We start from the raw sequence: 16,132 nt of genomic DNA, 5'->3' as shown, positions 1-16,132 counted from the left end.
GAGAGAGAGAGAAATAGAGAGAGAGACAGGTAGAGAGAGAGAAAGAGGGAGAGAGAGAAAGGGAGAGAGGGAGAGAAGGAGAGAGAAAGAGGGAGAGAGAGAGAGAGAGAGAGAGAGAGAGAGAGAGAGAGAGAGAGAGAGAGAGAGAGAGAGAGAGAGAGAGAGAGAAAGAAAGATATAGAGGTAGAGAGAGACAGGATGACAGAGACAGACAACTAATGGACACCTAAAGAGAGTATGAACGCATGAATGAATGTGTGAATGCCTGTGGCTATCTGTCTGAGTGACTGTGCTAGTGTCTGACTAGTTGTATTTATTTCTGAGGCTCTATAGCCTGTCAACCTATTTTAACAACAGCACAATCTACTTTAATTTTTTTTTTGTGTGTGTAAGTGTGTGCGAAACAGCAAAAAACTTACCATCCGACAAAAAGTACTCCACCTCTCCGCTTTTGTCCTCATCCCCATCGTGAGCCTGGAGCTGGTAGACAAACGTTCCAGCGGGTGCCTCAGGGGACACTACGGCGAGGTAAGGATACGGCTTCATATTCCACTCAGGGACGTTGTCATTGACATCAGTGATCTTCAGCTTCACCTTGTTCAGGTACCAGTCTGGGCCTGGGGGATAGTGCAGAGATAGTGACGGAGCTATAGTTACTGAAAGTGACAGCTGTCATGTAACTGTGTGTGTAGAGGGGAGACAAGCAGCCAGGGGAATCCAAAGAACAGACAAGCAGCAAGTCAACTGAGGGCACAGGTATATGAGATATGAATCCTCTTCAGAAGATGGCAAAACATTAAGCTTCAGGATTAGAATAATTCTCAATGATTCCTAAGTCTGCAGTATTGACAGGTTCTCGTTTCAGCTCAGCATTTTGGTGAAAGACAATTACCACAATATCTTTTCACGTGGCAATTTGCCAGCTATCTATCCATATCCCTTTGCTTCTCCATAGCTGCCGGGCTTGGGAGATTATTGGAAGTGTATATCAGGAGGGCTGCATGGGCCTATGGTGGACATTGGTGGACGTGACATCAGCCATCCATTATCCTTCAGGACTTCCATCCAGGCATCCTGACACCCAGGTTCCCATGGGAGAGAGCCTCAGCCACAGTCTCATCTACCAAGTCTGTGTAAAGCTACCTTGATCTTCCCACAGGGGCCTAGGCATGATGCCTCATGGCTGCAGGCATTTTGTCGCCTGCACACTGCCTCACTGGAGTGAATAAGAAGATTCCAGGAATCCAATTACCAACTCGCTCACCCTGAGCCAGGGAAAACAGTAAGAGTGCACAGTAGCGCCCAAGGAGAAGTGGTGTAAAACTGCACTGCAATCTCTATTACAGGAGTGTAGCATGCCTTTTGCTGAAAATGATATGTCGGTGATCGTTATCCACATTAAATACAATGACACAATCTGGAGACAATGTGCATAAAATACTCCTGACACTGTCACGGACATGATCTAGGGCACATTTTGTGTAGATTCTATTCCTGCAAAGTGGAGCCAGTCACAGCATTGTGAGCTAAGACACTATTTCAGCAAATATTGGCTATGATCGTGTGTCAACATGGCAGGAAGGAATGCCAGAAGAGCTGCTAACCAGTTCAGCAGGCTGCAATCCACAGAGGCCATCTGCCTCACCTCAGAGATGAAGAACCCCCTGCAAGGACAAACACACAAACACACAGATACCAATACAAGCACAAAGACTTGACATACGGGCAAGTTGTGCCGTCACACCCAGACACACATTTGCACACTTGACATAGATGACATTAGCATGTCTTTTTCTGTCTTCCTGTCTCTCTCTCTCACACACATACACACCACTACACACTTAAGCACAGAGGTGAGTTACCTAAGGGCTAAAAGTAACTATGGATTTCAAATCCCATTATGTAAAAGGTCTCCTGCGTGTGACCAGAGGCTATAAATGTACTTTTTAATCCAAGACAAAAGCAGCAGGAGTTTGTAATGCATCCTTTCACTACCTGAGGGTTGACTCAACAGATGTGCTGTCGCTGTACAAAACAGTTCTACTTTGCTGGTTTCTCTAACATTGTGTAATGTAATGTCCCCCCAAAGTCGATTATAGCCGATAATAGAAAACTATACGTTGGTAATGAGCAGTACATGCATGCAGCAAATGATATAGAGTCTTCAAACTGTATGAATTGCTATAATAAATCTTTTACAGCACCTGGTGTTCGCTCAAATGAGTTGGAAAACAGAAAACAGATGCTGAGATCACAATTTCTATTTCTTTTTTAACGGGCTTACAGTTAAGATGCATTTTGATGGGAAATACAATGTCTTGCACTCCGGACTAGCCTGGGAGTGTTCACAACTGAAACACAATAACTATAAAGTGTGTGACAGCTCCTAAAAGGATTGTTAAAGGGATAATAACAGAGGAAGGAAGGAGCAAGAGGAGAGAATTAATCTAGCTTTCTGCTCAGGCTTTAAAGTTGCTCTGTGGAGAGAAAAGTTCTGACTCGGATCTGACGATAGTTCGTTTTGGATAAATAGCCACCATATCGTGGGGGCAGAGAAACTAATCAATGTTCAGATGCTATCTCCTAAAATGTCGACAGCGGCAGCTTGTGCACTTAAAGCCAGATCATCCTGCTCCGTAGGACCGAACAATCCTTTCGTGATGAATAATGAGAAAGGATAAAGATTCTATTGCAAAGTAGAAGGGTTTAAAAGGCACTTAATCAAAAAGAAATCAGAGCTCTGGCACTTAACATTTAGTTGACTATCAAATCTTTGCGGGGAGTAGTGCAAGGCACATTCTTTGCCTCCTGCTTGTTGGTATCTTTCCCAGCCATGTCTCTGTGGTAATGGTGGTGATGATTTTACAAGGCTCCATCTAATTAGCTTGTTACAGAGAGACTAATCAGAGCCAAGGCAGATAATTAGAGCCTATCAGCTCTGGAATGATAATGAAGAATGTACTTGTGTGAGCGTACATGTGCGTATGTGTTTGTATGCGTGTTTATGAAGTGAGCGACCATTTGCGTGCACTGTAAGAGTAACACTACTTTTAGAACTTTAATCTCGCACTCGTTGATAGGGCGCCACCCTTCTTTAAGGGAAATAAGTTAATCAAATTTAATCAGTCTCATTACCAAGAACTGGAGTTCTAACCAATACATTGACCTCTGTCCTCAGCCTCCAAAGAACACAGACGAGTTCTTGCTGATAAATGAAGCCATTTATTTATAGCTAAATGCCTACTAATAACTGAATAAAAGACGCATTAATAAGTATGATATGTGTATGAGATATAGTAAGTATGTGATAAAGGAAGCAATTAAACAAATGAATGACATAAATTCTGCTATAGGGGGAAAAAACGCTCTGGCTTGTTAATATATCTTGAAACCAATCGTTGTTGTCTTGGCTGGTCCTAAGCCTAGGATACAACAATGCTGTCCTTGCCAAATAGTGTTGAAGAACTTGTTTAAGCTCTGGCATTAAAATGGCTAAATCCCCACAAAAGAAATCCCCATCTAAAACATTAAGAGATCTATCTTTGAAATATAAAAAAGACAAATATAACTTTTCATTCTCAATGTGTAGTTTGCTAGCTTGGAGGTAGTTGTTATTTCACGTAGTGACTGGGATTTTGAAAATGGTAACATGCAGATATCAGAAGGGGAGGTGAATGTCGACTGAAATAGTTGGCCTAAGGCAGGATTAAAACCCACAGTCTACATCTGGTGAGTCAGACTATGTAGTATGTGACTCGAGAGTTATAAAGGAATGGGAGGACATTTAGGAAAGTTCTTTGAAGGAATTAATTTATTTCTTATTCAACATCAACTCTTAATCACAGAGAGCCATGACTTATCCATATGTTGTTGGAGCATTGTGGTAGAGATGAGACCATTTCAGATGAATCTGGAGTTGCTGCAGTGTTAAGTTACCAGAAAGTTACAGGACAGTCTGCCTGGAAGGCTACACTGTGAAGGAGCCTTCGCTGCTAGTTATACTCCCAATCGACTCTGGATGCACTTTGCTTCAGGACCAACAGTATAGGTCCTGGATGACACATGATTTCTAAAAATGAATCGTGCTAAACTTCTTCTTTAACTAGACTCTTTGGGTAGTAGTGGTCAAGTTGACTGGTTGACAAAAAACTGCCAAAAGGAAATAGTACAAAAACCTCAATGCTTAACGTTACAAAAATATATAAACAAGTCTTCAGTCAATACTGTGGCACTCCGAGGCTTGCTCAGAAAAGGGTTAAATTGTGCATGTACTTTAGGTGAGGAACAAAAGAAAAGCTTTGGGCATGGATAAGGCGCTTCCTGCTGAAATCTCTAATGCATATTTAATTCCTTTGTGCTCAATTTTCCTACATTTTCCCCAACATTCCTCACTATTTTAACCACTAAAATAATTTCCACTTTAACTAGCAAAATAATTCATACGGCTGCTAGTAGATGTCAAAAGGTTAAAGCAGCAATTAGTGGTTCACACAATATGAAAAAAGACAGAATACAGTCTTACATTTTTTGTTCAAAGACTTTCCATAGTATCCATAGTCAATAGACGACATTGTTGCCATGTGGTAAAGAACGTAAGATAGATAGATAGATGGACGGACGGACGGACGGACGGACGGACGGACGGACGGACAGACAGACAGACAGACAGACAGACAGACAGACAGACAGACAGACAGACAGACAGACAGACAGACAGACAGATAGACAGACAGACAGATAGACAGATAGATAGATAGATAGAAGGTCCATGGTCTCTCAGGAGAGCACCAGTGCTTGATCTGGCCAGCCCCACTGAGAAAGGTGAAAGGCCAGCTTTGCAGATTCTGGGAAGTCCCTGAGACAGTCTATTCAACCCACTGTTATCTCCTTGGTGAAATTCAAAAGAGAGAGAGTTATCCTCCCTGCAGCACAGGCAAGTGGGATAGCAGCATGTTCTGAGGCTGTGAATGTATGCAATTTCTTTCTAAACTGGTGAGTTAAGTGCGAAGCAGCTGTGAGCAATACACCGTGAGCGCCAAACTGACACAACCTGCCTCACCTGGCCGAGACAAAAGATGCAATCAAATAAGCGGGTGTGGGAGAGGTTTGCAGGCGTCACTGGATTTTTCAAAGTCAAATATGCTTTCCACGCGCTCTGTGTGATGAAAAGCTGGTCCATACTGTACATTACAATCCCATAAGGATAAGAGCATCTGCTGGATGACTAACATAATAATGTATCATAAAAAGGTGGATGACAGGGTGCAGTGTGTGGTTGGCCATGGCTCAGTGAGTACAATGAGTGTGGTGTGTTTGCATGTGTGTGTGTGTGTGCATGTGAGAGTGTGTGTTCTATATCACTGGAAGCCATTCTGTAGATGTTTCCTGCTGTTAATCCTCTCCTTGGGTAGTTGCTATATAAAGCTGCTAAGTGGCCTGCCGCTATGAAAAAAAAAAGTTGTCTCAAGTGCTTCTGTGCACATATACACTGCCCACAGTACAAGGACAGTGAGTGTGTGTGGGAAGAGGATGAGAGGGAAATAGAGTGAAGGAGAGAGGCACAGATACAGAAACACAAATATCTACACAGGAAAAGAAAGAGACAGAGAGGAGGAAGAGGCAGGCAGCGGGGAGGAAGGAGTATTGTGTGATGCTTAGCAGAGAACGTAAAATAACATTACAGAGACAAGAGCACACCAAACACTGGAGTACAACAATTAATGCTGGGAGCATCCATGTTTGGAAAGAAAACATTAGAGACAGTAGAGCACAGACCACAAGAGGAGAAAATGAAGACAGAACATAGAGTGTAATTAATATCACAGGGTTTTTCTTATGGATCCCTTGTTCCTCCTCTGTCCAGTGAGGGAGGAAATTAAGACACAAATATTTGTGAGTGGAATTAAACAAATTGCGTCTGCAAGCATAAATATCAATGGCCTGTGCAAGACGTGGAATTTCAGAGGTGCTTTTTTGGAAGCGAGTGAGTGGAAAGTGAAAGTCAGCTCAATGGGGGAGTAATAAGGTACATTAACTAAATGTTTGCGGTGTTAAGGAAGCTCTATTCTAAGCCGCCCAACACCCCCACCCCCCACCCCCCCCCCACACTCAACTTAGCTCTTCTTAAAGCAGAGTGTGAAGCCGTCAGCAGGAGATCAACACACTAAAAGCACTGGAGACAGAAATCTATTAACTCGGCACCACACACCCTGGACTCTATGGCTCAGAATGGCTGACACACTAACCATGTAAACACACATGCAGGCATTTTCATCCCAGAATTACAAATGGTGGACGTGTTCAAGTTCTGCACATTCTTTCCACTCCAAATCTGCATCTGTGCAGTAAAATTACATGAAAGTGTTTGATATAGGCAGGAAAAATGTATCGTTTAGCAACCACATCTTGCAACAATATCGACAAGGCTATGGAACAGCTTACAGTTGCATGAAAAGTTTTTTTTTATTTTTTATAGAGATCACATATGCATCATTTACAACATATGATCCTAGTATATTTGCCATGGGCATAGATAACTGTGGGGATATTTAGAGTTTACCACCCGCTACACTCTTGACAGGCCTCCACCAGTTCTGATATCTCTTGAAATCTTGCAGAAGAACAAGAATTTTCTAAATCACTAATTGACTCGTGTTTGGAGAGAGAATTTCTGTTTTATTTCAGCATAACTGGAAGCAATATACCGTGGTCTGGAGAATGAATCACACATTCAGACATGGTAGATGCTGCTTGATTCATGAGAGATGAGTGATGACAGCTCAATCAGAAATATCTGTTAAATTAACACATCACAATAAGCGGTCAAGATGGTGTCAATGGCTACTTGCTGCAAGCTACTCTCCCTTGTTTATGTGTGTATTGTGACGTCCCTCGTAACAATTTGCATATACATAGGCAAAAGTGTGTCTGCAGCTGTTCTGTGTACATACAGTATGTGTTGATATGTTTCTGTATATTTCTTGTTTTTAATTACACATCTATTGTGACTTGTGGGAGGTAAACAGAACAATTATGTCATTGCACTGAAATGCACTTCCGCTGATGCATATGCCAGTGGCAATACGCTTACACAATATTTGAGTGCACCATTTTCATATGCAGTACTATTTATGATAGGTCTGTATCCACGAAGGAGCATGAGGAGCTATTGCCTCCTCAGATACCTCAGATATCGTGTTTGCAATTCAACCTGACAAAAGGTATCTTGGTGTAGGTAAATGCTTTCTGCATAAGGAGGTTTAGAATGTATTTTTTCCAGTCTTCATATACAGATTTAAAACACACCAAAAGAGACAGATATTTAAATAGAGCAGCTCAAAACAGATAACAATAACACAATAACCCAACTTCAATGTTTTTTTTGGTTGTTTGTTTGTTTGTTTTTCTGCAGTGCGAAAAAAATAAATGATAATGCTACCGTTTTAGCACATTTTACCTTGTTTACACTTGAAAGGTAACTTCAACTGACAAAAACACAACAAGCAAAAACATCACAAAGCAATGAAAACTAACAAAAACTAAACAATCAGCAATAAGCAATTTCTTAACCTCTTATCCACACAGGACCCTTCAGTGTATATTGAGACCCACAACCCTCACAAGTGACTCACCAACTATTATACTTTTACAGCAGAAGGGGGAGAAGAAATGGAGGTAAATCCATTTACATGCTTGACTTACTTATCTATTGACTGCAAAAACTACAATTATCAAAAAATTGACATATTCTCACAGCAGTAACTATCATCATTATTATATACGTTTCTTTTATGAGAGATATTCAGTTTCTCCTCCTAATCCATAATGCTGACTGTGGTCAGGTCCAACCTGCACCACCATGAACAGGATAAGAGGGTTTGGATGGATGAATGGATGGATAGATGGATGGATGGATGGATTGATGGATGCATGGATGGATGGATGGATTGATGGATGCATGGATGGATGAATGGATAGATGAATGGATGGATGGATGGATGGATGGATGGATGGATGGATGCATGGATGGATGGATGAATGGATGATGGATGGATGAATGGATGGATGCATGGATGGATGGATGAATGGATGGATGGATGGATGGATGGATGTATGGATGGATGGATGGATGCATGGATAGATGCATGGATGGATGGATGGATGGATGGATGGATGGATGCATGGATGGATGGATGGATGGATGGATGGATGGATGGATGAATGGATGGATGGATGGATGGATGGATGGATGGATGGATGGATGGATGAATGGATGGATGCATGGATGGATGAATGGATGAATGGATGGATGGATGGATGGATGGATGAATGGATGGATGGATGGATGGATGGATCTCTCTCATTAGACCCAGACAGCTCTTTACTGATGGGCTCATATGATTTGTAGTTCAGCCAAAAGAATCACAAAACTCATTCAATTCCTTTTGTTTTGTTGCTTTGAGCAGAGAAAAATGTGCCATATTCACGTCTATTCACTCGCATAACAAAGGAGGATTTAGAGAGCAGCAAGTGTTGAACAGAGATATACTGGTGCTGTATATTATATGCCCTTCAGAGAAAGGGCATATAATATAATTTTGTTGAAATATTTTAAATTCTATTTAAAACAACTATGCCTTAAACTATAGTTGAAATAATAACACAACAATATTTACTACACTGAAATATTCAAAATTGCTTGGAAACATTTTCATTTCTGCAGACCATTTTCATCTCACTACATTTTTTTAACCCACACAGTAGTGCTCATTAAATAATTGATGCACCGACTTTGGTCTCTGGTGAATCATGAGTCTTAACCTATGTTAATCAATTAGTGAAAATAAAAAAAAACAAACATGTTATTTATTGACTGAAAAATGAAAGCAGACCAATGGTTAATAACTGATTTAGTGTCCATTTGAACAGGAGAGGTAGATATAGTACCACACTACCTCCACCTCCACTCATATTTCCTCTGTCATACTAGAGTTGTGTATGTGACTCTGACGAGTCGCACACAAGGCCGCATAAGTCACTGCACATACTGTATGCTTCTCCCTCCACTCTGAAGGATCCTCCATAACTCCAGAGCCCAAGGCCTCAATCCCACTAAGAGTGTGCACTGCAGGAACAGCCCGAATGTATGCGTAACCTCAAAAATGAGAAAACTCTCAGGAAGAAGGATTTCATCCAATAGTAAGCGGTTAGCATTGAATAGAATGCTTGAGCACCCCTGTGGTGTAGGGTGCATACTGTGTAATCGCAACATAGCCAATTCAATTCCAACCTTCACTGCATGTCATCCCCTTCACTCTCTCCATGTTCCTGTCTATATGGTCAACAACCAAATAGAGATGAAATGTCTATCTTATGACTAACCCTGACCCCTGTAGATTTGTAGATGGTAAATGGATCCACTGTACTTATATAGCGCTTTTCTAGTCATTATGACCACTCAAAGCGCTTTTACACTACATCTCATTCACCCATTCACACACATTCATACACTGATGGCAGGAGATACCACGCAGGGTACCAACCTGCTCATCAGAGGGAAACTAGCCATTCATACACATTCTAACCCTAACCCTAACCCATCTCTACAGTTTCATCAGTTTGGTTAAAGAATATTTTAGTTTATATTTTTAATAATGTTCCCTTTAATTATGTAAGTTTAGCTATGACATTTCTCACTCATGCACAGCATAAGCAAATGTAGTCAAGTGTGATGTAAATGTAAACAGCTACCCGTGCTAGCAAAAAAAAAGAAAAAAAAGAAAGCTCTAATATGCTTCCTCCATATAAATATAAGCTTGTAACATGCTGAAGCAACAACACCAGACATTATTTAAACGTGAACCGACAGAGGAGAAGCAAAAATACATCCATGACAGGAACGTTAGTCACTTTCAAAATGACTCATCAGACCCCTTCTAGCCATAAAGATGAGGATACAAATTTCCCCATCTTAGATGATCAAAATGTCAAATCTGGACTGAAAAAGAGGTCTTCTTACATTGTGAGGGAACTTTTCAGGTTTTAAGTCAATAAACCCCCTCAGCAGGATTTTGTGATCTGCGCACAGATACCATATAAAGGCAAAGAGAACTGCCAAGGAGTAAACCCTCCACCATACTATTAAGGATGGAAACAAAGAAGCATGGATTTGACATTCAGAAGCCAACTGTATGACATGTGAGGATTGTAATGGATTAATATTAGATTATATAATATGAAACTGTTATTTTTCTCTGACTGAATACTGACTACATTTTATCTGAAATTCTTTTATATATATGAAAAAAGTTCATCATATTTTTTAGTTTGCTTGGTGTAAAGTCTGAATGTGTTTATTTTTTGACTGAATCAGTTCAGTGACTCTTAAAAATACACTGTATATTTTGCAAGTATCAAATTAATAAAGATGGAAACAAATAAAACCAAAACATGGGTATAATATCAGATGATCCTTATGATCCCTTGAAACTTTGCTCAAAGCATTAGAATCACAGTTTGTTTGCATACAGTAATTATAATCCTACTGCCGCACTCCCACACACACATCCTATGCTTGTTCTAAATAACAGATTGGTGTAAGACTATTTATAGTTGTTTGCAGTTCAGAGAAAAACTAGATAACCTGTTTTGTTATAAAAGGTTAATATCTAAGTAAATAGTTCAATTACAATATATATTTTTGTAATTTATTTTTTATTATCATCATTATTATTATTATTATTATTATCATTATTATTATTATTATTGTTTTATTACCTATTGCCTGCTCTGTAAAATAATAAAGATAATACAGCTCCTGTATTTTTAATGTTGTCAGTCGAGGACTCTTAATCTATAATTATTGAGTCCTGTCCTTGAGCAGTTGGCAGGCAGGTCTGTTGACAAGTAAAGGCAGAAAGTGAATTCTGACAGCTTGAGACTTTTGGAAGTAATAACTGGTAAACATTAAGATTGATCAGAAATCCTACTGACCCCCTTTAGATAAGGGTATTTTGTGCTGTGAGGCACCTTTGTACCTTTGAGATAAAAATTTCACACCATCTCCATGTTTTTGAAGTACAGTCTTCAAATAGATTATTAAAGGTAGAATATGTAGAATGAGCAGAACAACGCCATCTAATGTCTCGAGATCGTAGTCGCAACAACCAAAAAGTAATTCCAGCAGTCGGGTTGCCAGGTCCGGTGCCGGATTTTATTTTAGCTCTAACTCTGTAAATATACCACTTTATCCACATGTCTAACCTTTTTAGGCGAGAAAGTAGCCCTTTAGATCCACAATGTGACGCTAATTTGTCCAAATAACATCTGCTTAAAGTTTTGTTCCTGCAAATTCGGAGCAACTCAAGTTAGCCGTAGCGAGTAACGCACTTCCGGTCATTTTCACAAAATAAAACACCCGTTGCCTTTTATTATTAAGAAAACCATAACGATAGAGTTGGTGCTTTTATTTTGAAAACAGGAAGCGAACATACCCTCGCTGTAACTGACTTGAAACCACCGAGGTACATTACATTGTAACGCCAGTGGGAGTAGCAGCAATGTCTCTGCATGTACTGCCTAATCCTAAGCACCGATTGGCTTGTGTGTGGTGTCGTCAGAAGCAGGAGAGGCTCACGGTCGTAAACATCTAGTCACATGTACTCTGAGATGGACGCGCAGGTCAGGAAATGACGTAAACGGACCGTATATGGTTTGTTATTTGTGTTATTACATTACGTGTTGGACTAAATACATGGACATATTAAGGAAAATATTCCGGTTTTATGGAAACGGATTTCATATTTCACAAGAATGGATACTTGGTGAGCTGTACAGAAAGTCCTGAGTCATAAGATGATCGTTGTGGATAAAGGGAAGACTTTGAAGGTATGTAGGCATTATAGCTTTTCTCACTTAGCTGAGTGGCTAGCCGAGCTAATCGCTAATACTATTACGGCTGTGAGCAACCATATAAGTCGTGAGTGGTCTTGAATGAATCAGAACAATCTAAGCTTTCCAACAATGTACGGCATGAGTATATATGTTTAAGGGTTGGTGTTTAAAACATTCAGAAGAACGTGTGGCTACCTCCTAACATCCGTCCTGTCCCGTGAACGGAACAGCGTGCGTTAAGAGGTTAATGATCAAATATCAAAATCCGAATAGCGTCAGAAAGTCAACCCACTCTCCACATTTCCATTGCTACCGTTTTGATACTTCATGGTACACAAACAAATAGCATCTCATATGAAAGCTAAGACCCTGGCGAGTTCAACAGTACCACTGTTATTGAGCTAAAAACTCAGTGAACCAGCAGCCAAACCATACAAAGGTCAATAACCACTTATCTACAGCTACTAACAGATATTCTGTCTTACCTTCGAAGTTTTGTGATGAAAAGTTGTACTTGAGAGCAAAAAACGCTGGGAAGTCCAACACGGCTCTGCTTGTTTACAACTCCATTTCACCCAGTGCCAGCCTACAGTCAGTGTTGCAAACTCCTCAGTAAGGAAAGTAGCTATTGGCTGTCCTAAAAGTCGCTAGTCGCTAAATGACGTCATCGTCTAATTTGCATAATTATCATGTGCATGTTATTGTAATGGACGATGTAGGAGAGAGGAATAACGTCTTGGGAGAGACAAAAAGTGAGTTAAAAAACCCTAAATATGTTAAAAACTACAAATGAGCTTTCTTATTTTGATTCTTGGTTTGTTTGTTTTTTAAAATGTAAATACATTTTGATATTTATTGTTAAATGTTAGAATATCAAATTGAATCAAAAGACTGTTATGCAGGATGGATGTGGAGTGGTGTGGGTCTCCTCTCTGCTCTGACTGCAGCTGTGTGAGGCTACAGTGAACCTGACCGCCTGTGAGTGCTTTGGGACAGGGGAGGGTCTCAGGGCAGCACCCACTACTCGTTGAGGACAGTAACGATACGTGCTTTCACTTCAAAGTCTCCAATAGGCTAACACCAGAAAAAGTCGCTAGATTTGTCGCTAGTCGCTTTTGAGGAAAAAAGTCGCTATGAGGGTTTGGAAAGTCGCCAGATTTAGCGAGAAAGTCGCCAAGTTGGCAACACTGCCTACAGTAGCTGCACCGGAACAACAGACAACCCTGGCAACCCGCAATTCCGGCCGCTAACTGGCTGGTACAATGTACACAGAACGTGTCAGAACGTCATTGTCGAACCCGTCAAAAAATTTTAAAAATATAAATTCAGACTAAATTTTTTTTTTTATGGAAAAGCAATACTTTCATTCTGTACCCCTCAAAACGCCCCGTGGCTGTATTATTTAAAAAAAATATATAGCTTTTAATAAATATTCTAGGGGGGAATTATTTTAAAGTCAACAGCTGTCAATGGAACCAGTTCCAATTTCCATCCCACTCAAATATTTGGATTACTGTTAAAAGGAATGTGAGTCACACTGCTGTCATGTTATGTTTGTATTACGGCAAAATTAAAGACACAATGGACCTTGGTGTCATGAAAAGATACATGTTTACGTTTGTTGTTATGGTTGGTTATTTGTTGACAGAATTCAGATAGTGTCTTATCTATATAATATTGTTTTGTTCTTGATGTCACTCACCATGTTGAGAAATATTGCTTCAGCAAATAACATCAACTGTTTTCACACATCAACTGAGAAAACATTCTGTATTTTTGCTCAACCAAGAAACAGTTTCTTTCATTCCATCCTCATGTCCTTGATAGACAAAGGACACTATATTGATCCTTGACTTTGACCTTAAATAATCAATATGAAGCAGAATAGAATGCATGATTTTGTGAGATTTAAAGCCAACAATGGCAATAACAGTTTTTCCACAAACACTTATGTACTGTGTTGAGCTGCCAAACAAAGGTCTGTTGATCATGCTCACAGCGTGTTTGCTCTCCTACAAGTGATCACACTTTTGTAAAAACACTAAGCTTAATATACACTAGGTCATTTAACTCTCTTGACATTTGTCTTTTAGATACTTTGTACACCTCTTCCCACAGCATGTTGAAATGATTAATCACACAGTTTGAGCCTCTTCCACCATGCACATTCAATACTGTCATTTTTATTCATGGATCAACAAAAGAAATGAACAGAAATAAAACAGTCCTTTATGTTACCCATGACAAAATTCCTTGACACCAAATGTGTCCATGGGGGACTGAGATACATATTTCTACTATCTTTGAGCAAGATCAATCTAAAAGCATAGCTGCTATTAACCAAAATGTCTTTGCAGAGGGTGAGACTTAGCAATTATTGGCCATAATTGATCAACCATTTGTCCTATCATCATAAATCTTGGTACTTAACTTCAGTCTATGGTTGGGAAGAGGTCTTCCAAAGCATTTTGAGCCAAAAAATGTCACAAATGCACATCTAAAAACCTGTTGGACAGAATTTCACCAAAATTGGCACGCATGCTCTGGGGACAAGTATTAACCAAAATCTGAGGTATCATATTGATTGATGCAAGTGAGCGTGGCCTGGCTGTCACATATTTGCTCATAACTCAAGATGCCTTTGACAAATCCTGATTAAACTCACAGCAGATACCTTGTGCTATCTCCTGAACATATACACCAACTTGTTCAAATTTGATGAAAGGGGAATGAATGGCAGAACTTTGAGTGCACAATTACTGAAATGCTGTAGGGTTTCTGCTTTTCAAACCTGAATTTTTAGACCTTAATTACAGCGCCCCCATCTAGCCGATTGGGTACATATTTCTTGAGAAGTACATGCACATTATTCCCAGTCATTGGGTCAAGTTTCATGGTGTTCACTCGTTCCAGCTCATGGCAATTGGATCCACAGGACAAATATTAATAAACCAACACAGACACAGGGTTAGACCCCTTCTTATTATCTTATTTAGATGTTGAATCTTTTTAGCACGCAAGCTAGCCACCAATATCTCCAAGACCAATCTTATTTTTGTTTGTGCAGACATTTAAATTAATATTGATATTTCCGTCTGACCCTGGGTAGACAACAATGCACACTGGTAATTCTCCAAGTGCAGCAGTGCTCATTTCACTGTAATAAGTTTCAAAATTAAACTTAACAAAAACAACAACAAAACAAAAACAAAACTGACTGAACAAACTATCAATAGTGCTTGAATACTTTTGAAGCCCACACCTTTCAATTAAGACCCTGAGAATACCACCAACACACACATTAACAACTTTGCAAATGCTAAATACACCATCAAAGCCAGCAGGACCCAGTGCTCCCAAAAAATCAATATTAGTCCTGCAGCATAATGAGGGTAGTAACAGGTTTACTGTTGAATGCAAGATAATTAGCTTTTCAGTTGTGTCTTAAAGAATATACAATGTTGTTGTTAGCATTTCTTGAGGGAAGTGTTTTCAAAGTTTAAAGGTCCTGATTGAAAATACTTATCCACACTTTGAAACAGTCTGAACAAAAGAGCTTTCTGTATAGATATTTTGTAAGATTGGGAGTTAAAAGCTCCCTAACAGAGGCTGTAGACACCCAATTTGTTTTGTAAGCATAAGATCTTAAGGCCTAAAATTGATCAGAAGGCAGCACAATAAGCTAAAACTGGCATGCAGCAGCTCCTCTTTTATTTCTGCTTTCTTGGAGCTTTTGATTGGCAGGAGGAGAAAAATAAACAAATGGATGTAAATTTTAAAATTAAAGTGAACACAAATGATTGACAGTGTAGGAGTCATTTCTTCATCTCAAATAAACTCGGGAGAAATAACTATTATTCCAGATATGAGGTTGAATCTACATAAGCACTACATTAGCAGTCAAGTATCTTCACAACTATGTGTGATATCATGCATAATTAGATCTGGTTGTGAAGTGCGTTTTCTCTTCTCAAATTTGTGATAGAAAAATGTTGCTGCTATACTAATAGACACTTGTGTGTAGAAATAATATGCACTCAAGCATTTACACAGTACTGTGCACGGTGCTCTAACCTACCTTTCCACCCACCAACCCACTACACTACAGATGACATGGATGCACAACAGCACATGTGCACGCCCTGTTGCACAGTTCACAGGAGATACCAGTCATTTGGAAAGGTGGCGAGAAGATTTTATCTAAATGACACTGCAAGATGGAATATTCCCATCCTAACTC

General features: G+C 39.7%; 1 protein-coding gene across 1 annotated transcript in view; it reads right to left on the bottom strand.

Annotated features, from left to right (window-relative positions):
- Window positions 1-16,132, bottom strand: part of LOC128358824 (neural-cadherin-like) — a 93,383-nt gene that overhangs the window by 65,164 nt on the left and 12,087 nt on the right. Inside the window, exon 2 of the mRNA XM_053319218.1 lies at window positions 420-617. Within this exon, the coding sequence (XP_053175193.1) occupies window positions 420-617 (198 nt within the window). The remainder of the gene's footprint in view (window positions 1-419; window positions 618-16,132) is intronic.

Source organism: Scomber japonicus, chromosome 5, assembly GCF_027409825.1.
Source record: "Scomber japonicus isolate fScoJap1 chromosome 5, fScoJap1.pri, whole genome shotgun sequence".
NCBI lineage: Eukaryota > Metazoa > Chordata > Actinopteri > Scombriformes > Scombridae > Scomber > Scomber japonicus.
Note: the sequence above shows the minus strand (reverse complement) of the source record. Positions and strands in the feature narration are given on the sequence as shown.